General features: G+C 37.0%; 1 protein-coding gene across 6 annotated transcripts in view; it reads left to right on the top strand.

The window, feature by feature from the left end:
- myo16 (myosin XVI) overlaps positions 1-23,868 on the top strand; it is a 236,169-nt gene that overhangs the window by 163,147 nt on the left and 49,154 nt on the right. For all 6 annotated transcript variants that reach the window (XM_082175792.1, XM_082175791.1, XM_082175790.1 and 3 more), the window contains exons 21-27: positions 1,126-1,198; positions 8,531-8,683; positions 10,436-10,636; positions 10,835-10,910; positions 11,531-11,703; positions 20,112-20,192; positions 23,360-23,565. In XM_082175792.1, the coding sequence (XP_082031918.1) occupies positions 1,126-1,198; positions 8,531-8,683; positions 10,436-10,636; positions 10,835-10,910; positions 11,531-11,703; positions 20,112-20,192; positions 23,360-23,565 (963 nt within the window). The remainder of the gene's footprint in view (positions 1-1,125; positions 1,199-8,530; positions 8,684-10,435; positions 10,637-10,834; positions 10,911-11,530; positions 11,704-20,111; positions 20,193-23,359; positions 23,566-23,868) is intronic.

Below are 23,868 nucleotides of genomic sequence, written 5' to 3'. Positions count from 1 at the left end.
TGGCTACTACGATTATGAGATTAGATCGATCGAAGTCATGCATAGTTTAATCACATTATTGCCAAAATCCCATTATAATTGCATTAAAGAGGGTGCATGTAAACACATTCATTTATAGTAAAAAGAAATGTTTCTTGAGCAACAAATCAACATATTAAACAGATTTTTGAAGGATCATGGGACTCTGAAGACTGGAGTAATGATGCAGAAAAACAAATCTGCTTTGCCATCACAGAAATAAATTGCATTTTAAAATATATTCAAAAATATATATTTTTTTTTTTTGTTAATTAAAATCTTACCAACCCAAAACTTTTGAACGGTAGTGTTTATATGTTTTTTTGTATATGAATGACTATATGGAATGAGCTAAAGGAATAATCACTCGCGCACATTCACGCAGTAAAAAATCCATTGTAATCTTTTTACAAAAGGTGAAAGGTTTAGCATTGTAAATGAAGGTACCGTTCTGAAGTGTGATCGATAACTGGGCAAAGCAGGCTTGACCTGCTGTGTCCTGGTCAGCAGTTCAGTGGGCGCATTGGATTAGGCTAATGTTCATCGACGCACATATGAGAATGTTTATTACTGGTCGTAAAGGGCATGATAGTTTCCACCATGAAGGCCACAGCACCACACCAGTGCACCGCATTTTTATTTACAAATATAATTCATTTTTGCTTTTTAATTTGATTTATAAACAGTTTTCCAAGGTGAAGTGATTAAAAATAGGGCAAATACATGCATTTAAATTCTAAATATGTTACTGTTTCTGAAGTAACATGCTCTCATTCCTTATTGGTGTGTGAGACTCCTGGTCTCCCTCCTGATTGGTTGGTGTTAGGACACATTCTGATATGTTTTACACTTCCAGAGACAACAGGGTGCTTCTGGTGTAGATGCAGTGTCATTTTTTTGTCAAAATTATGATGGAATTGTCTTGACATAACCTTTTGTTTCTTAGAAAAACCTGTATGCACTTTTTTCTTGTCAGTGACCTTTAAGAATTGTTTTTGTTTTTTTTACAGCTTTTTATATTAGAAAAACCTTGCACTTAAGCTATTGTTGACTTCAGATCACCCTCCCCTCTACAGTCCTGAAATATTTTCCTGTCTGTTTTGACAGAGATCCTGCCCTTGAAATAAGCATCTTGGACATATTTGGCTTTGAGGAATTCCAACGCAATGGTTATGAACAGGTAAGTAGAGACAGCACAGATATTGATGATGATGATGATGATAATGGTAATTACACTTTTAACATCTGATTGTGACCTTTTGAAAGGGTCTTTCGTATCATTATAATGTCAGACAACTGAGGCTTAGATTATACTGTAGCCCCCTTTCTAAGTGCAGTCTATTCAGAGACTGGCTCTGAAGAACACAAGCTGCTCCTTATCTTCTCACTGTGGACTCTGGTCCTCCTAAACCTCCTGCTGGTCTGCACTGGGTTTGATGTGGAGCTGCCAATGAGCCACGGACCAGTGGGAATCAAGGCATTCCCGCACAGGGGAACGCACTAACCTATCACACAGCATGCTCCTGCCTTGGGCTAGGGTTTTTTTTAGACTTAACGATTGACAGGATGTTCCTCTGGCGTTTTTTTTTTTTTTTTTTTTTTTTTTTTTTTTTTTCATCAAAGTATTTCACTCTAAATGAGACGGGTAGCTTTATAGCTCTGTTCCAAAACTCTACCAGCTTCCTCTGTAGACCGTATTTTAAAGACCCGGGTATACTTAATTGTCTGTGTTGCACTCCATCTCACGCACAGTAATGTCAGCAAAGCTTTCAAGGTATACACAATGGAGCATGCACTGTTATATTTGCACTTCTGGGCGGACACAAAAATTGGGCTGCATGCGGACTGTGTGCGTGGACATCCACCGACCCTCCGGATGACAAAATGTCATATAGCCACTTGTTTCATGACACTCGTTTCAAACAAAAGGGGTATATTACTGGGGTATCTACATTTTATTTTATATTGTAGAATAAAACATGAAAATATATTGAGCTTGTGTCAACCTTGAGCTGCACGATTCTGGATAAATTGAGAATCACAATTGTTTTGTTTTAAAATAGAGATAATTAATCTCCCGTGGACTAAACAAAATAACTTGCTAGAAGTTCTGACAATGTTAATTGCTGCAGTCTATTTAAAAAATCTGTAATTTATTTGAATTCATCCTTTGATAGAATGACTCACTCAGAGACTTCACTTGTTTAATTACCAGATGAATCAGTGTTTTTGAATGAATCTCTTAAATGATTCAGTGATAAATATTTTTTAACAGTCACTTGTCATTTTTTATTCAGTCACATTTAACCAAAAAGCTGTTCAAAAATGCATTGACTTAAGGACAATGGAAAAACTAATTTCCAGATTTAAGGAATCATTGCTACAGCACTCTAATGCAGATAAATGTTGATTGTGAAAATACTTCAGAATTTATTATATCACTGAATAATAGTTAACACTTACTATTTATGCTTATTAAATAAGCGGCCATTTGTATTAACACATGTAGAGTGCTAATCAGTTCTAAATTAGGTTTTTCATTATTCTGTTGAACACAAACGAAGATATTTTAAAGAATGTTGGTAACCAGACAGTTGACGGCACCTATTGACTTCCATTGTCGTAAAATACATATACTATGGAAGTCAATGGGTTCCGCCAACTGTCTGGTCACCAACATTCTTTAAAATATCTTTGTGTTCAACGGAGAAAGAAACTCATACAGGTTTGGAATAACATGAGGGTGAGTAAATGAAGACACACTTTTAATTTTGGGTGAACTATCCCTTTAACTCCAGATTAAACTCAGATTGTATCCATACGTCCCAGAGCGGTCATTTGAGACAAAACAGAGTGATAATTCAGCTTGTTGTGAAACAAGTGCATTTGTTGTGGCCGTACTTCACAGAGCGGTTTAATTTTTAACAGAAGCCTAGAGCCGTATCTATGCGCATAGCTGAGTGTGCCATGAATGTATATACATATATTATATATGAGTGTATATCAAAAGATTAGTGTGAAATAATGCTGCTGCTGCAACTGCTGTCAAGACCCCGAGTTGTTATTTTAGTTTTGCAGAGAGACAAATGTCTGACTGAAGGCTAAGACGCCACGTGTGCACCTCCGCCCCCCTGCCCAGAATTCTCTGTCTTTTGTACATGCTGTTTTTGCACTGGACAGATGAGGTCGACGTATAAGGGGTGGGTGTTTTCTCCTGAGCTGAACCCTTGGCACCACACACAAAGAAGGCTCTGTGCACACTTGGTTTTGACCCATTAACCATCAGCCTGGATTTGGCGCCATCCAATGTCATTGTTGTCATAGACACTATAGGGAGGATGCATGAGGTAAATTAGGGGTGCTGTGCTGTAATGGTTAATAAATAGCTGCTCCTTTCTGAGCTACTCATCAACTTCCAACTGCTAAAACAGCTGATTGATCCCTCATAAAAGGGGATCTGCATGAGAACACTCTGTATCCTGCTGAAACCTGCTTAAACCAACCAAAGTTGGTTTGCTGGCCTTGGCTGGTTTAGCGTGTTGGCCTGCTGGTGAAGTGGTCAAAACCTATTTAGACAAGCTTTGGCTGGTAAAAGATGATTAAAGTAACAACTGCGGCTTGTGACAAAGTGTGAATCTTATTGGTTGGACATTTTTCATCGCAGTGTGACGGGAAAGAAATTAGAGCACATATTTGTCGCATTGACGACAAACGAATGTTGTGGATCGGAACAGATGCTTTAACAGACGTTCAGTTAAATTTTCGCACCGACAATCTGTCTTGATGAACATTTGTTTTTGAGGGTCTGTCCCCATCTAGATGAGGGTCTTTATTTGTGTCTGTGTGTGGATCTGTTCTCCAGATATCCATCTTGACAACTGTTGAGAGGTAGACAGGTAGTATGTGTGTTGTCTGTATGTGTGTCATTCCTGGATATCTTTCTTGACGGTGTTGGACAAGGTGTAAATCAGGGCTGGTGCTATAAGAGATAAGTGCTTACCCACAATCCCCTGGGAGATCTCCTTGTGTTGGTGGGCATGACAGGTTGGGGAATGCTTACGAGACGGCGAGATGTCGATTGCTTGTCTCCTAAATATACACCTTTAAACCACATGTCAAAAGTGATTTACGGTCTTTGACCTTTCAAGGTCACAAGAATGAGAGAAAACGCAAATAAGGGGCGAGTGACCGTGATTAAGGAGCAGGAACTAGGCATTTAATGCCCACTAGATATAACTATACAAGTATGAGAATTGGGTCTGATCGAAATCAAGAAGTCCACTAGGGTTTGCACAGACTAGTCGACTTTAATTCTCTGCCATGGCGCTATAAGCTTGACGTCGACTAGTTGCTGATCATGGCCTATAGAGGGCGCAACAGGATAAGACATCTTTGAAGTCCACATTTACACTCTGTTTCCAACAGTTAAAATGACAAATAAATGCTTACACCGAGAGCGCTCCACAAGATATGTTTAATTGTACATCTGGATGCTCAAAATTGATCGGGAGAATGCACGTTTTAAACAGCTTGATGTACGGGTAAGTTAATCGGTGTTCTATACTAATGCGTGCTGCATTGTAACGCAGAGACATACATAAAGTAGCTCACACATCACATGCAGAAATGAGCGCAGAAATGTATTGTCAACATCTGTATCCAATTTAGAACGAGTAGAAACCTGTGAGAAATAAAACAACTCAAAGACAAAAGAACTGATAAAAATAAGCTATGTATGAGCAATAGCCTTGTAGGCAGCGCTGTGTCATATGCCATAGCTGTGCTCGAGTCTCAGTTCGAGGTTCAGGCTTATTTGTTCATTCTTCATCAGCGACTAGTCAGCGTCGACTCAACTTTAATCACATAAATGTCGACTTAAAACAATCTGAAGTCGTTCAACTTCTAAATTCGGCAAATGCTTTTCTGTGTTTTCTGAATGTCTAATTACAGAAGCTAATGTTCCACTATTGAATGTTTTGTTCCTTTTTTGGAGTGTCACAAATTGTACCGGTATTGACGATAGCAGTGATATTAAAAAAATTAAATATCTAAATGTCAATACTACACATCTGATATTGTAAATAATTCAGTGCCACTAACTATCTGGTTGATACTCCAACATAGTAGGTGGTGGTATTGCACCTTTTGGCTGGTTGCCACCCGTCATAAAAAGAAAGACAACACATTGTGTAGTTATTACTGCCACAAATAATTATGTTGGAAGAGATTCTCTACCCGCACCTGAGAAAAGTTGTCCCGCCAGTGTGGGAGTTTTTGGATTCGGAAATAAAGACGGGTTGTTGTTAGACTCCCTGTATGCAGGAAGTGTTGATCAACAGTAAGTCAAGTCACCTTTATTTATATAGTGCTGTATACAATACAGATTGTTTCATAACAGCTTTTCAGCGATAACAGGAAAATGATTCATTAATGCAAATTGCGGCTGTACAGCAGCTGTACAAGAAAATAGTGTGATTGTTCAGTTGAAGTCAGTTCAGTGTTGTTGATTCAGTTCCATTGTAAGGAGGATCATCAATTATTTAATTAGTTCATTTCATCTATAAAGCAGTTCTGCAGAAAACAGTGATGTCGTCGTCCAGCTCCATTCAGCTCTTACCCTATAGTGTCAGTGCAGTCAAAACAAGAATATTGTTGAATATTAAATGTTATTTATTCTTGTACGCGTTTGGTGACAAACTCTCTCAATGCCTCCCTACACTCAGATTTTGAGTATGATTCATTGGCCAAAAAAGAGAAAACACAAAGTTAAAGATAAATTTGATTGATATCATTATTATTATTATTTTGTTTTTATTATTTCTATAATCCTGATAATACCATTGAAGTGAATTAATTTAGACACAATAATCATGTAGTGAAATTTTTATATCATAATCCTTTTCCACACTGATCTTATTTTGTAGGCCTATATCACTGATTTTTAGATTCACTCGCCCTTAACCCTTTATTTTGTGTCCCAGTCATTTTGACTTAGAGATTCATTTATTTTTCCCGAAAATGCTACGTAATGTTATTCTTTTTTTTTTACTGTTTTGATCATATTTGGGCATTTTTGGGGGGTGGGGGTTTGACCTTGTTGCACTTTTAGTGTTGACCAGCCTACATAAAAATATTATATATATCTTATAAATATTATAAAAACTTATTTTTTTTCACTCAAACACGGAGTGAAGCTTAGATCAATAAGGTCTACAATAAACCACTTCCAAAAAGAAATACAATAATCGCTAATAAGGCCTGCCATTTTTGACAAGGTCCATTTTACCGGTCCATCAGTTCTTAGAAGTGCTGTTAGCAAGTCATTTTTAAGTAAATGTTGTATCTTGTATATGTTGTCTTGCATTGGTAGGATGTTTCTCTATCCTCTGTCCCACATTTAAGATCTTTTCTCCATGGATGAGCACAAAAACCCAGTGTTCTGGAATTCTCCCTCTCTTTCTCCAAGCTCTTCATCTTTGCTCTGATCTGTTTCTTTCACGATGTGTGCTGAATTGGTGTCAGCGCTTGGGCAGTCTTCCCTATGACATCCCGTAGTGCTGTAAAACCTCATGATGAGAAGTTGATGATCTTTTCTAAAATACTTGTTTTCTTTCCTCTCCATTACTTCCACTGTTGCTGTTTGTACTTCATCCAGTGTGTGTTGCCACATTCAACTTGGAAGACGCCCATGTTGATGCAGCCGTGCACGTATACTTCCCTCAGATGGACTTTTGATAGGCAATATCAAAAAGGCTCCATCATATATGACCTAAGCTCTTGAGAGCTATGAAAAACATATTTTTAAATCAGCAGCTAGATGGTTTGAAGTTGAAGTGTGGCTGAGGAATTCTTTTGTTTGGGAAAAAGCCACCATCTACTCTTTTCTATCAGAAATTGTACTTTTGTTCTCATGCTTTGTCCTTTTGGACTCCCTTCCATTAGGGTTCCTTGTTTTTAAACTTTCAACTCGACTGGATTGCGATGATGAATGATTTAAATGAGTCCGGTAACTGGGATGTTAGGATGAATTCCTGGAATAAAGCAGCTCACTGAAGCGTGTGGAACTGTGAGTGGAACTGAGAGTTAATGAGTGTGAAGGGTTAACGTGGAACACTTATTACAGCCATGTTCGTTAAGAGCTAATTAACGCGCATGCCAGCTCTTTGTGTGCAGATAAAGCCGCCTGTCATATAGATATTGTTTGAAAAATATGTGGAATGCTAAATATACTTCATAAGTGTAAGCTTTATTTTGCCTGATAAAACACACATGCTTGCTTCCAATGAGCAGTCTCCATATATAGCCATATGAACAGTGCGCAATACATTGTACACAATCCTATCTTTTTAAAATAGTCTGTCTGTCTGTCTTATTTGAATACAAACTGTAATAAGAGTAATATATTATAATTATTCATGATACATCATTTCCAAATCAACAAATAATTAAAGCTGCCGTCGGCAAGTCTGGCAGATTGGGTCGATTAGCCAAAATGTTGAATGTTTACAACTCTCATGCCCCTCCCCACTACCAGCGAGCACCCTCCCATCGAGGTCGTGCTCGTCAGTGCGTCACTGTGCGTGTGTACCTGATTTTCTGTGAACGCGTCCGTCTCTTCAGCATCTATCAACACCATGGACTCGGAGGTAGGCTGCCCTGGCTAATCTATCCATAGATAGCAATAACCGAGGAATTGGAAGCTTGTTAGTAGATTTTCTCTCCGCCATCACGCTTCATGCAATCTCCAGGCGAACTTCAGGCGTGGCGTGTGCATGTGATATTAACGTGCGCGAGTGAGGGGGGATCATCTGTGGCGTGTGCACGACCTGTGATTGACAGTCAGATCTCACACCCCCCTGCGCTGATTGGACCTGATGAAGCGGGAGCGGTGGATTTTTGCAAAACAAATAACACGCTCCAGGTGGAGTTAGAAGCTCGGGTTTTTTTCTAAAACCACCTTATTTATGTTGTTCTGTCGGATTATAGTGTCGATTACACTGAATATGATAAAAAAAATTTTGCCGACGGCAGCTTTAAGTTACTGTACTTAAAGACAACAGTGTCAGTAAAGAACTTGAAAAAATATGACATGTAATGTGTGAAGAAAAATATAAACATTAAGGCATGTCAGAACAGAAGATCATATGTTTTACCAATGATCATTTCTAGTCCAAAACAAAAAAACATTAAGAACTTACTGTGGTGAAAATTACTTCTAGGAAATTGACAGAATTATTCTGCATAACCGAACTTTTTTGTAAAACTCCCAAAAAGTGCAGAAGAGTGTCCATAGTTAAGGAGGAACATGCCTTACTGTACTTGGTTATATTGACCATTTAATGAGAAACATTGTTTGTGACCGTGTCAACAAAGATGTATTAACATGAGAAATGAGCTAGTTAATCAATTCTTCAGTGAAAGTGTATTTTATTCTATTTAATATGAAAGTGTCCATATGCTGTGAGTACAGAGGCTTAACAAAGGCTTTTTCCTTGTGTGTTTCTGTCTGTAGCTGAGCGTTAACATGGTGAATGAGCGTATCCGGCAGTACACAGCAGAGGTGCTCTTCCAGCAGGAGCAGCAGGAATGTCTGCAGGAGGGGGTTGCCATGGAGACGCTACGCTCCCTCGGCAACCAGACAGCGGTGTTGGACTTCTTCTTCCAGGTACACAGTCGTGGCTTTCCGAGAGCCGGGGAAAAAGCTTTTTCCCCACCCCGAGGCTGTTGACCCTGTACAAGAGCCCCTCTGTTGTCTCTTTAATGGCTGGTACTGCTGTCTCTTCATTTACTGACTCAGTAACGGATGCACCCGCTGACTCTTTTATAAAGGCTAACACGCACCCAGGCGCGTTGAATTCCCTTAGGTGTCGCAAAGATGTGATAAAGCCCATCTTTTAGACTATGACTCTATTAGCCGTTTGTCAGATGTGACCATTTTATGAGTCATGAAATGACTTCTTCCTTTGGTCGAGACCAAGTGACACAGCAGTTTACACACATAAGCACATTTTGTCTCGCCACACACACACTTGTGCCTTACCTCTCCTCACTACATATATTCTGTGTACATTTGAGGGGGTTTTACGGCAGTCTATTTCATGTCCCTTGCTGATAAACAGCTGCACCAAGTCTGTTAAATTTGTTGTAAAAGATTTAGAAGGACCGTTTATTATCCCTTGGGCAGTGGATGCATTTTTTTTATTTATTTTTTTTATAAATAATCAACTTTAGGTTTAAATTTATATTATAAATGTATAAGGGAAATTTTATTTATTATGTCCTGTAACTGGTCAGCATTCTTTTTTTTTTTTTTTTTTTTTTTTTTTTTTTTTTTGTGCTTTTCATTTTTTGTTTTGTTTTTGTTTTGTGCTTTTGTTCTTTTGTTTTGCTTAGTGTTTTGTTTTGTGTGTTTTATGTATTTTTTATTTATTTATTTATGTTTTAATCGTTTTTTAAATGGTCCTGCAGTGTGTCAAATACATTTTTAAAGATGAAATTATAGAAATACAAATACTTATAAAGTATTATAAAATTGAAAAAAATGCTGTAATAGTGAATTTGATACTAGTTTTAGTTGAATTATGTCATACCACTGGGCATGTAAACTATGGGATCAAAGTATTTAATGCCATCTACTCGTTTTACCGTAGTAGTAATAAAATGCATGGCAACATCATCATACTTTTCCAAGTATACACAAGATCTTCCATACAGGTCTTGTTTTTGGAGCAGTCGTGGCCTAAAGGTTAGAGAGTCAGACTCCCTGGGCGCAACAGTAAAAATGGCTGCCGACTGCTCCGGGTGTGTGTTTGTCACGGTTTGCAGTGTGAGTGTTCACTGCTCACTGCTCCTAATGTGTGCGCACTAACTTGGATGGGTTAAATGCAGAGGACACATTCGAGTATTGGTCACTATAATTGGCCTTCACATGTCACTTTCACTTTATGTAGGCCTGTTTCTTTTGAGTGATTAAAAATAGGGACAAATAACACACTCAGCGGTGTTTGTGCTATCATGATTTTTCAGTAGTTCTTACACTGTAAGAATTGGTCAAAGATTGGTCAATCCTTCCATGCTGCAGTCAGATGTATGTACAGTATATATCTTCTACATAGCTGTGCTATAGTTTCATGTCTCTCATAGCACTCTATAGTCTTTTTCTTCTTATATAATAAAATAATAATTTCAACTTGTGCTTCATTTTGAAATAACTGTGTAATAAGCTGGTACAGTCAACCAGTCGTTATCATAAAATGAATCCCTTCAGGCTAAAGTTAAATTTTTGATCACAATTGAGTTTATTTTGCGCTATTGACCATCCCACAGTACATTATTCCTTTCTCTTTGTACCGCAATAGCTCTCAGTGTAACTGTGTGTGTGTGTGTGTGTGTGTGTGTGTGTGTGTGTGTGTTACAGAAGCCTCAGGGTTTGCTGTGCATCATTGATGAGGAGAGTCAGTCCCTCAGGCCATGTGAAGTCAACCTTTATAAGCGAGTGCAGATACAGCTGGATTCCTCCTGTACGGACGCCGTCTCCCTCACAACCAAGGATGGCAATGGGAACCCCCCACCCAAAGACCAGGGCCCATCGTTTACTGTCAATCACTACGCCGGCAAGGTGGGTTACGGGAAACTGCGAGTTCACACATGCTGATGCTGAGTTCACGGTCATGTGCTCAGTCGGGGACTCGCACACAAACACAAACCCAGTCACACACTTCTGAGAAGTCCTCCGGAGAGTCAACACGCTATGTCATGCTGAGCGTGAAGGCTATTATCAGGGGTGAACTCATGTGTGTTGTGTCCTATATTGCAGATGACCTACGACCTGACGGGCTCATTGGACAAGAACAAGGATGTTCTTCCCCAGAACATCTTGTTTGTTATGAAAAGTAAGGATTGGGAGTTTTGTGCTATTTTCAACCTGTTGATGTTCAATAAATTGGACCATGGTAACCGCAGCTCCTATCAAAAGCTGTACTGTTAAACATAGTTTAGTGTAATAACAAATTGACTATTTTGCCCAATATTTGTTTGTGCTGCACTTATTAGAGTATCAGGTAGCTTTCCAACATTCTAACTCTAGACTGTTAAAATCCGTTGTGAATCAAGTCTTTTGTGTGCTGAGGAGCATTATGAGACAAATGTAAAGTGTTCAAAATCAGTCACTTAAGCTGTTCCAAGTTAGTAGCGTCACTATTAACTAACATCTAGTTAATCCCCAACAACTGTAATCTTAACATCCGTACCTGCTGCGGTGCTTTTCCTGGAAGTCTTGACATTCCACCTCCTCTCCCCCACGTTAAGCAGGTCAGAGGTCGACATGAGGCAGGAGCGTGTGCACACGTTGAGATCTGAATGGGCCGCTGTTATGTTGTTTGTGAGGCTGTTCGTGGGGGATGGTGTAAATGAGGGGAGACAATTAGCTCTGGCGCCTGGCGTAATTAAGCTCCAAACGTGTGTAGCCTTGTGTTTATTTTCTCTCTCCATCTCTCTCTTCCCCCTCGTGCAGCAAGCGAGAACGTGCTCATCCATCAAATGTTCCAGTGTAAGCTGACTCAGACGGGCTCATTGGTTCCCCACCACCAGAGGATGAAGCTTCGTGGGCCCAAAGGCACTTTGCTTAACAAGAGCACTACACTAAATCCTGCCAGAGATGCCAAGAAATATGTGGAACTGAACAAGGTACTTATTACATAACAGTGGAATCTTCACAGCCTATTTACACCAGTTTCATTTTTTTATTTGCAAAGTATTTTCATTTTATATATATTTTTTGTTTGTTTAAATAAAATACATATTTTTATACATTTATATTTGTATAAATATTTGTATTATTGTTTTATAAAATATGTATTCTATTTGTTTTTATTAAAATATATATTTTTAAATATGTTATATCATATTTTATAAAAGTATATAAATGTAGTTATTAAAACAACATAAAAGAAAAATAAGTAAAATATTTATAAACGTATTTATTTGTTTAAAAAAAAAAACATTTATTGCAGCGTATTTTATTTATTTATGTTTCGATGTATTTTTTATTTTTATTTAAACAAAATAAAAACATTATTAACAAAAGGAATTTTATTATAAAAATGTGTTTTATTTGTTGTTAATTTAGTTTTATTTAAATGTATTAAAAAAAAACTATATTTTATATAATATATTATATATTTTTTTTATTAATAACAAATAAAACAAAAAAGCATATATATATATATATATATATATATATACACACACACAAACAAAAATACCATATATATATATATATATGGTATTTTTGTTTGTATTATTTATATATGTATTATTTATATATTTATATATATATATATATATAATTTTTTTTTTTTTTTTTTTATTGTGACAATAATGATTTGTTGAAAGAATGAAGAAAATTCAGCATCGGATTTGATCTCAATTGTTTGGCTGTGGAAAAGATTCAACACTGCTTGGGATATTCAATAATAGAATTAACCAATACTTTTTGTTTTGCGTCATTTGGTCACATCAGACGTGTGAACAGACCTTTGTGTACTGTGTGTCGTGTGTATGTAGGCTTCCCTCCATCCACTATGACGTGTTTCTGAACTAGCGTTATGTTTGCACTCTGTGTGACTTCACAATCCTCCACAAAACAGTGGCGATCATACAACACATGACTCTGCCACAAACAAGTGGACATAGTCCATGACCAAACAAACCGTGCCTTTTCCCGAGCCGGTTTATTTTTAGCTTATCGAGCCTGTGCTAGGAAGTGACCTAAATTAGACACCGTTACCCCAAATACATTCTGTTCATTGATCAGCTTTCCACATCCAGATATCCCATTCAGAGAAAACACAGGGCTTTAACTGACCACGTCACACCAGGCACAAACACACACACAAATGCGTCACTCGGGGTGTTTGCTCTTCACACAGCTCTATCTCTGGTGCCTTTCTCAGTCACCCTCCTCCCTTTCCTATACTCGCAGTCTGTGTTTCTCTCAGACTGAGTTTGTGTTTCAGCGATGTGCTGTCAGTCTCTCGTTTCACTCTTTCTCTCTGTCACAGACATTAGCTCTGAGCTCATTTCTAGGGTCAATCTCACAAAAACATGTCAGAATTCACCACAAAATCAAAAGAAACAATTTGAAATGAACAAATACTACCATGTAGTTGTAGAAACATTTAACAAATTAAATAATAAATCACTGTTTTTTTTTTTCTTTTTCTATTTTTACAGTAATGAGAACAGTCTTTAACAGGCTTCTTCAACTGAGAGTCCAGAACTGTTTTGTACAAAAAATAAAAAAATATGTTAAATTAAAATCTAAATTTATGTGTGTATAATGATTATTTGGTTACACTTTCGTTTAGGGTCTAATTCTCAATATTAACTAGTTGCTTAAGTTATTAGTATGCATATTACTAGGATATTGGCTGTTTATTAGTACTTATAAAGCACATATTAATATTCTGCTTGACAATATTCTACGTCCCTTAATCCTACTCAATACTGTACCTAAGACTTAATAACTACCTTACTAACTATTAATAAGCAGTAATTAGGAGTTTATTGAGCCAAAAGTCATAATTAATAGTTAGATATTAGTGAGAATTGGATCCTTATCTAAAGTGTGACAGATTGTTTTATCTGCTTTGCAATTTTAATGTCACATCAACGTGTACATTAATAAACTACCAGATTAAGGACCATATAGAATTCAAATATGTGTGTGAATATTAGGTATTTTACAACTTTGCACATGTCTTAACCAATCATAATGTATTGTACAGAGCCCACATTTGGGGGGAAAGCATACATTTTGCTGCTATGAATTGCCATGTTATTGTTTTTTTTAGTTTGATCACTCGTTAGATAAATCATGGCCATGTTGTACTAATTTTTTCCCTAGTTCTAGTAAAATTTTGATAAAATGAATTTACCCAAAATAAGGGACCAACTTAAAGAATTGGCCACAAATTAATAAGTCATGGGAACGTTCAGAATATCTTTTTTTTCTTTCTTCTTCACCTTGTCATGTTTATTGCTGTTTTGAGTCTTTTGTTAATAGTTTATAATGTGACGCAACATGTTTTTACCCCATTTCAGTCGTTTTGTCAATCTTATCTCTTGCATCCATCAAATTCCAAACAAAATGAGATGAAGTACCTTTCGTTTGTAAAGTCTGTAATTGACTGTTATAAAAAAAATATATATATAAAAAAAAATTAAGAATTTTGTAATAAATAAGACATGTTTGGGTTAAATTTCCATCGTAATATTGGGATAGTCATATTGTTATCAAAGCAAACAGTGGTCAAAAATGTCCTTCATTTTCTTTTATCCAAAATAGAATTTCTTTATTCTTATGATTTTGCGGTGAAATATGACCCATGCATTCTTGACATGTTTAATGAGATTCACCCTCTAATGCTGTCTTTTATCAATCAAATTTGACCCTCACTTTCTTCTCTTTTGTCTTTGCTTCTTCAGTTCCTGTCTCTGTCTTTTAATCGTATATGCCATCTCCCCTTTCCTTTTCTTCTGTCAGTAGTCAGGTCAGTGCTGTAAAGTGTGTGTGTGTGTCATCGTGTGTATGAGCGGTCTAATTGGCACAGTCTTATATAAGAAACCCAGTGTGTGAGCCACTGGCACCCCTGGTTACCCACATACCCTGGTTACACTCTTACATAAGCAGTAATTCAGTTCTCATAGTGTGACTGGGACAGTAATATAAAGTAACATGATGTGATCCTACTGCAGTTTGAAACAGAAAATCACAAATGAGTGGTTTGGTTTGACTTTTGATGAGAGAAATGGGATGAAAAGCTGAGGCAGATTTTATTTTACTTTCTTTTATAGTGTGTCCTGAAAATTTAGCATGGTGATGGTGTTTTCAGGGAATCAGGGCACCCTGAAGAGATTTTGATTTAAACCAGCAGTTTGCTGCGAAATATAATCATTTTCTTTCCTACTGAGAGACTAAATGACTGAGCCGTGTCATCAGTGTCTGCCCTTTTCTACCAGAACAGCTGTTTGACTGAAGAAAAACAAACTGTTCCTTTTTACACTGCACAGTTTGTTTTTAAAGCAATATTATATCACTTTTAATTGACACTTGGGAAATATATATTTTGATTCTGACACCAGCTGTACTGAAAAGAACAGATATTTGTCCCAACATGTTTGTCTTATGTCAGCAGATCAGTACTGGGAGAACAAGCCAACGGGCATGAAATTGCTCTGTCTTGGTATTATTATGTTACTTTTTATTATTTGCATTCATGCATTTGGTATATTATTTTAGCCAAAGTGACTTGCATTGCATTTTAAGGTATGTTTTGATCAGTATGTGTGTTACAGCATATGAACTAAACCCATGAACTTTTCTAATCCGTAAGCGTAAGATTTGTATTTTATTTGTATTATTATTAAGCAAGGGCACATTAAATTCATCCAATTTACAGTAAATACACTTTCAAATAAATGTCATTTAATTCTATAGAGCGCAGACTGATAGGTCCTTTACATACAATCTTCAAGCAATCACATCATTACCGCATGGCACACGCTGATTGGCCTCTGCCGATTCTGCAGCCAATGAGATTGCTTGCTCAACATTTAAACGGGACCTATTATGAAAATTGTAATTTTACATGGTGTTTGAACAAAAAGGTGTGTTAGTAATGTGTGTACACATCCCCCCTATAATGGTAAAAATCCACCCACTCCTCTTTTTTAATCCCCATAAATCATAAGCAGTGTCTCAGAACAAGCAGATTTTAGCATTTGTGACATCACGTTGCACAGGCCCCGCCCACGACTGCTGACGGACTCTGCTCTATTAGCATAGACCCCGTCCTGAGTGAGCTGTACACAATCCGCCATGTTTATCACTTTGCCAGAGCATTTAACAGCAGAATTCAAGTAAGAAATGTATTGTTATTAAAGCTACTAAAGTTATTCAGTCAAAAGCAGTGAGTGACTTTCTGTTTTTCTTTTGTTGTTTGATTTATATTAACACATATATAGCAGTAGGTACTGTATATTACACTGCTTTCACTTTAATACACAGATCTAATATACACATGCAATTTCTTTACTTGCTGTTTACATTCACAGACATAACCGACTGTGTTTATGTGAACTTTTTGTGTTTTTGACATAACCTTGTGTATATTTGACAGTTTAAGAGCAATATTAACACATGAAAGAGAACTTAGTTTAATACTCATGCGACTCGCCGTCTGACCGCCAGCTTTCTGTGCGCGAGCTTCGGATGTGTACATGCAATAAATGCACATCCTTGAATGATTTCTATCGCATTTTACTTGAACTTCTGATGTAATATCTATGTTTTGACCCATTTGAGAGGCGGCCAAAATCAGAATTTAAAATGGACGGAATAAAGCTCTCTATAAACTTGACATGCGATGCCGCGCTGACTGACATGCATGCACATGAATCACCCAGACACACACGCTCAGATCAATATTGTAAGTTACTGCATAATACATTTTTAACTAGCAGAATAATACAGCATCATGACACACAAAGTCTCACTTTTAGCTAAGTCTTTTAGCTATTATAGTATTTCTAAGGGCAAAAACATGAACTTTAACTATTGGCTTAACATCAAGTCAGCTGTCACTTTAGCGCGAGGCCCTGTGCAGTCACACACTTGGCACAGCACTCGCAATGGTACTGCCAGTAGCATGTAGCATATAACATTAGCTCCTTAGCCTGAGCTAACTCGATCACATTGAGCTAGGTGGGCGTGGTTTCAGCACCTCAGCTCCACCCATGTCCCGCCTCTTTGCCCATTTTTAGTTATCCGGGAGTGATGCGCAGTACGTGAGGCCAAGATGGCGACGGCTAGCTCCGCCCACTTTAGGCTTCAAAAATGCTCTTCAGAAACCTACAGGTGACATCACGGACACTACGTCCATATTTTTTTTACAGTCTATGGGTGGGAAGCAGCAGCTCATTTGCATTTAAAGATACATCCACGTATATAAGATTTCCTTCCATTCAAAAATGGGCATTTACAACATTGTATGATAAATTATCTGTGGGGTATTCTGAGCTGAAACTTCAGACACGTTCTGGGAACAACTGAGACTTGTATTACATCTTGTAAAAAGGGGCATAATAAGTCCCCTTTAACATTGCCATATTCATAAACATGCTTAAACTATCTAGAGGGGTGTCATGATTGAAATATTGTTCATTTGATCTTTTGTATTCATCAAAGAATCCTGAAAAAAAGTATTGTTTTCCGCAGCTCAACTGTTTTCAACATTGATAATCATAATAGATGTTTCTTGAGCAGCAAATCAGCATATTAGAATGATTTATGTGTGTATATCCACTTACTCCACCTATCTGGAACAAAATCTGCATGAATCTCACTGTATTTCATGAATCATGATGTTCAGATGCACCACAGACAAAGAATCAGACACATAGTCATAAGTTAGCTATAATTCAACCCTGGCTGCAATCTAGAGTGGCTTACAGTGCGCTATTTCCCAGAAATGACCCCCTTCAGGGTTAAAAGGGCACAATGATGATATAGCAGAACTATGATGCCGGTAACTTTCCAGTTTCTGAGTCACCTGTAGTTCAAATTAAATTAGCTGATTTTAGTACTTTAGTATTAATGACCCAGATCCATTAAACCATTTGAACCATTCCCACAAATGACATGACTGTGATCCATGTAGAGATTCAAGTACAGGATGTACTGTATCAGGATTATGAGGATGACCAGTGCTGTTTGGATTATGACCTATTGACAAAGGGAACGCCTTTAACAGAAATAGTGTCGTCAGTATTTCCCCTCTGGGTGAATATACAGAAGACTGTGTGTATTTTACTATGTATGTGTTTTTGTTTTGTTTGCTCTTTCGTGATTCATTCATAGCTCTTACAACTCGGTTGCCATGCCAACATCATCTTTAAAGGGCATGAAGATGAATAGTCACATCTAGAGCACATCTCTTTCCTCTCTCTACTCTCCTGATATACAGTGGCCTTGCTAACACTAAAGTCATTCTTATAAATGCATGGATGACTTTGCAATAACAACATAGCAATGAAAGTGGCATTTAATTTAGAGAAACATAGCACAAGCACACTTTAAGTAAAACATTTTTTTTTTATTTTTTTTTGAAAAATGAAACTTATAATGTTTTAAAATAATAGATGGATAAATGAAAAGTAGGACAAAATATCTGGACTCTTTCTTGTCAAACGTTTAGTGGATGTTCTTAGTTAATGTGATGTACTAAATATGTGTGAACTTGAAGAATTGACATTATTTTCCACTAGTGCTACTGCTATCTTAACACCAACTGATTTTAACCCTATAAAGCCTACTGTATCATATGTGATGCACACATTTCTAAGGCCTCTAAATTATCAGCATGATCAACAAAAAAAAAAAAAAAAAAAAAACTGTTGTACACAATCTACTACATGCCTTCTTTCGTCTGATTGATAGTTTATGAATTTTAGCAAAAAAAAGTATAGGTGTTTATCTATTTTTACTTGGTTATCCATCATTTTTTAGGGGAAAAAAGTAAAGTTAAAATGTGAGTATCGAATATGATACATCAGGCTTTTTTCAGTCATCATTGTATTGAACTACCGAACTTTGGTCATAAAAATGTGCATTATTAATTATTAAAGACATTATTGAGAGATAAACATCAGACTTGTGTCTCAGATGAAACGCTGTCATGTTATCTTGTGTTCAGATTCTTGGTTTTTGGGAATGCAATCATGTGCGACAGTCCTGGAAGGGAATTAAAACAAATCATTTTGATGACAGACTTCGGGTCAGACATTTCAAAATGATCAAACCAAGTTTCGAGATGCTGTGTAATGAAATTGGTCTGCTGGTTAATCCAATCACATCCTCTGTTGAGGCAAAGTCTTTTGTTGCGCATGGAGGGATTTATGCAGTAAATGTGTTTCCATCGTAGTTTGTCTTTTTATTGGATAGAAAATGTATCCGCCTCAATTGACCGCGTTTTTTTTAATTATTTTTTTTAATGCAATATCCCATAATGTGCATAAAAATAGGTGGATGGAAACATAGCTATTGATTTACATTGCAAGCTATCAGAATTTCATCCTACTTTTTGACCATATAAATATCATGTTTTTGCTCAGTTTGGGCTTCTGAATACAACTTTTTTTTCTCTCCTTCATTATGAGCTCCATATATAATTTATGGTCCATAAAAGTGGTTAAAAAATCAAAATATGGTACTCAACGAAAAAACATGCATGCAAACTTTTTTTAGCAAAAAAAAAAAAAAAAAAAAAGGTCATAAACTTCATAAGGGTTCATATGGAAGCTTGTTTCCGCCACAGAATAAAACATTTTAAAAGAAAATTGCGACATTTTCTCACAATTGCGAGTTTACATCTCGGTCAGAATTTCGAGATATTAAGTCCGAATTGCGTGATTTAAAGCCTCAATTGCTTGCAAGTCGACTTTTTATCATGCAATTCGGACTTTATTACACACAATTGCAACTTTATATCTCGCAATTCTGACTTTTTTTCTCGCAATAGCGACTTTATATCACGCAATGCTGACATCTTTTCTGTTATAAAGTCCAATTCTAAGGAAAAAAAGACTGACTTTTTTTCTCAGAATTGCAAGTTTATGTCTCGCAATTCTGACTTAACTGTGACTTTATATAATGCAATTCTGACTTTATATGCAATTCTGAGAAGAAAATTTTTTTTTCAGTACCAAACAGTACGAATATATCTTACAATTCTGACTTTATAACACGCAATTGCAACTTTATATCACGCAATTCTGTAGTCACAATTGTGAAATAAAAAGTCGCAATTACCTTTCTTATTTTTATTTCTGTGGCGGAAACAAGCTTCCGTAGGTTCATGTCATAAACTGTTCCATTAAAGATGTTTCTTAAAAAATAACACATTTCTTTTTTTTTATTTAATGTCAGGCTTTACGTTAAGTAAAGAAAAAAAAAGAAAAGGGATTTTAGTTAGTGGTAAATAAAGTTGGATGGATGGATGGTCTAAAAGTCTTACTTGTATTTGCCTCTGCAGCTCCTGAAGAAGAAGGGAGCGACGTCCTTCTTGCAGAGGCTGGAGCGCTGTGGTCCAGTCACTTTGGCAGTGCAGCTCAGGGTAAGTTCACAGTAGAAACACTTCCAGCTCCCAAATCTGACCTGATCCAACCCAGCCCATCCAGATGTTCATCGCACTCCATGGATTTAAATTCCTCTTTCCAACAGCATTGGATCTCATAATAAAGCCTGCAGATTCACAGCACAAAAAGTTGCCTTGCATCTAAACATTATATATCTGCCAGGAAGACATCTCAAAGGCCCATGTGTTTGTGGTTTGAACAACACTAGAAGTGTTCCAGTGTCGTGGCGGTCTCATAGGCCCAGTGTGGTTTGTGGCCTGCTGATGTTTTAGCGATTAGGGTGGGTGATTGTAGATTGAATTGGATTCTGTATGAATGAACAGCAGGCTCACTGTTACTGTGGGAGAGAAAAGCTCACTGATGTCTTCAACACACCATCACTGATCTCATATGTAGAGATGGAAACAGTCATTTTAATGTATCATAAAATTCAATACTTACAAATAATCCTATTTATATATAACAAACTTTTGAACAGTAGTGTATGTCCACTGTACTGTTAAGATTCAAGGAGCTTTAGATGCTTCACAAAACATTGGTCTTTAGATGGTTGTTTATTAGTGCTGGGCAACGATTAATCACAATTAATTGCATCCAAAATAAAAGTTTGTTTACATAATATATAGTATTTCTTAGCGCGTGTGAGCATGAACACATACCTGCATACCGTTGGCATGAGAATGGGGTCATGATTAAAGCGAGAACATGTCTGTATGTGAACAAGAATGTGACGTTATTTTAATAGGGAGGTGTGTTACAAAGGGACACTTGCATTGGTAGAAAGGGAGAGGTGTGTGAGTTTATGTTGACAACATCAGTAACATGAATCAAATTAGGTTCATGATTCTCTGTGAATGTCCATATTTTAATATCTTATTCCTTATGTCTTTTGTTTTAAGGTTTTAAAAATCTCAGTGGATTACAAAATAAGGAATGTTTGGAGATATTTGTTTTATATATACAAAATAATCATACATACATACATACATACATACATAAATGAATACATGCATATGTTTGTATTTATATATACAAAATAATCATACAAAGTACATACACATATATTATGTAAACACAAACTTTTATTGTGGATGTGATTAATCGTTAATCGCCCAGCACTATTATTTATATATGTTGCTTTAGTGTGCCAGTAAAAAAAAAAATATATATATATATATATATATTATATTTCCAAACATTCCTTTCGCAAATTTTGTAATCCACTGAGATTTTTAAAACCTTAAAACAAAAGACATAAGGAATAAGATATTAAAATACGGACATTCACAGAGAATCATGAACCTAATTTGATTCCTGTTCCTGATGTTTTCAACGTAAACTCACACACCTCTCTCTTTCTACCAATGCAAGTGTCCCTTTGTAACACACCTCCCTATTAAAATAACGTCACATTCTTGTTCACATACAGACATGTTCTCGCTTTAATCATGACCTCATTCTCATGCCAATGGTATGCAGGTATGTGTTCATGCTCACACGCGCTAAGACTACGTGACCTGATTTCATACCCTCCCTGTTTCTGCACCATGAGATGTAAAGGGTAATGCAGGGGTTTATGTGAAGAGCACGCAGTGTTCCTGTGTAATCTGTCCCCTCTGTTCAGGGATGATTACATCATAAAGAACATTCGATGCACACCGGTCGCACAAACACATGCGGTATTTATCCACGCCTAAATAGCTCCCAGACAAGAGCAGTAGAAGCAGCATGAAATCCTTCAACAATAATAAATAACGTCTAAGCTAATGTGTTTTTCATTAGCGTTCACCCTCACGGAGAGATGGAACAGTCGTAATTGGCAGCTTTTTTTAGTTTGTCTTTGAATGGCTTATTGTACAGTATGTTACGGCCTGCGGCGCCGTCTTTCCCGTCTTGTTTCTGTCGGCTGGCGTCAGTAGAAATGTCACATGACGATAGCAGGCTCATTGCCGACCGTGCTGACACAGCACAGGCTCATATGCCTATGACATCATCATTTAGATCCAGCTTTTTTGGGTTTGTACCTCGTAAGTAAAGTACGGCCACACAGAATCTTCATGTGCAAAGCTCAGCAGAAACTTCTGCAGATTTACACATTCTACACATCTATCACAGTTTATTAAATATTTTTAAAAAGTTTATTGCACTTTCCACCACCAATATAATTAGTTTTTTCAGCTCCATTAAAAGCCCAAAGTATATGTAACAGAGGCTAGCAAGTAAAGAGCTGTGCAGCTAAAACCTCACTCCCCTAGCCTCAAGAGGCGCACTGACGCTAAAGGCTGTGGTCTTTAGCACCCCATGCTAGTGCGCTCACCTCCCATGCCGGAGACGTTAAGGAAATAGTTCACCTGAAAATGAAAATTAACTCTCCCTCTTGTGGTTCCAAATGTGACATTCCTGTAGCTCAAACAGTAGACAATGGTGCTAGCAAAGCCAGGGTTATGAGTTTGAACCACTAAATGTAAACTGATAAAGTATATTTACCTTGAAGGCAATGTCGCTTTAGATAAAACCATCGTCCAAATGCGTAAATTTGACTGATTCTGTGTACTGGCCGCTCTTGATTGTGAATAAGAATCTGGTATTTTAAGTTCCAAAGTTTCTAAAAAGCAACACAACAAAATCTCTATACCACTTATGCACTATATTTCAAGTCACCTGAAGTCGTGAGTCACATGCACAGCATTTGTGGTTCAGTTAATTTAGTTATTTAGTATTATTCTTTTTTGTCATTTCAGAGCTTGATAGCTCCAGTCCCCATTACTTTTCATTATACGGAAAAGAGTGGCCTGTACATTTATCATTTATTCTCCTTTTGTGTTTCACAAAAAAAAAGAAAAAAAGCTATTTGGGCGAGTTAATGATGACAGTATCACAATTTTTGACTGAAGTATTTCTTTAAATCCATTCTACAGGTTTTCTCCTAAAGTCAGTGCAGATAATGCAAAAAAAAAAAAAAAAAACCTTTGGTTTGGGCCTCCTCGTAAGTGGTGACAGATGGTGAGAGGAGGATGCACCACGACTCATGTTGCTACAAAAATGGAAGCAAACAGAGTCATTGAGCCAAACTGATCTGTCTGAATGTAACGTCATGTAAACAACAGCTTCACCTGTGTTTTTCTCCTGCTCTGTCTCGTTCCAGAACTCTCTGTGTGAGATTACCAGTAAGCTGCAAGCATGCACTCCTCACTTTGTCCAGTGTGTCAGGCCCAACAACGCCGGAAAGCCTGATGTGTTTGACAGCTTCCACGTGTCCTCACAGCTCCAGTATGTTGGGGTTCTGGAGATGGTCCGCATGATCCGGTATGGGTACCCGGTGCGACTGTCTTTCACCAGCTTCCTGAGCAGGTGAGATCCTCAACCCCTCAATTAGGTGCTGTTGTGAGTTGTAAGGTACTTTACATGACTAGGGTACAAATAGGTGTCCCATTTAAAAGCACACATCCCATGTTCTTAAAAAAAATAAAAAAAATATTCACTGTTCCACAAAAATATTAAGCAGCACAACTGTTTTCAACATTGATAATAATGTTTCTTGAGCAACAAATCATCATATTAGAATGATTTCTGAAGGAACATGTGACACTGATGACTGGAGTAATGTAAATCTCACAATATAACTGTTTTACTGTATTTTTAATCAAATAAATG

This window comes from Leuciscus leuciscus, assembly GCF_965113295.1.
Source record: "Leuciscus leuciscus genome assembly, chromosome: 7".
NCBI classification, from domain to species: Eukaryota; Metazoa; Chordata; class Actinopteri; order Cypriniformes; family Leuciscidae; genus Leuciscus; species Leuciscus leuciscus.
This window is presented reverse-complemented; position numbering and strand designations above follow the sequence as displayed.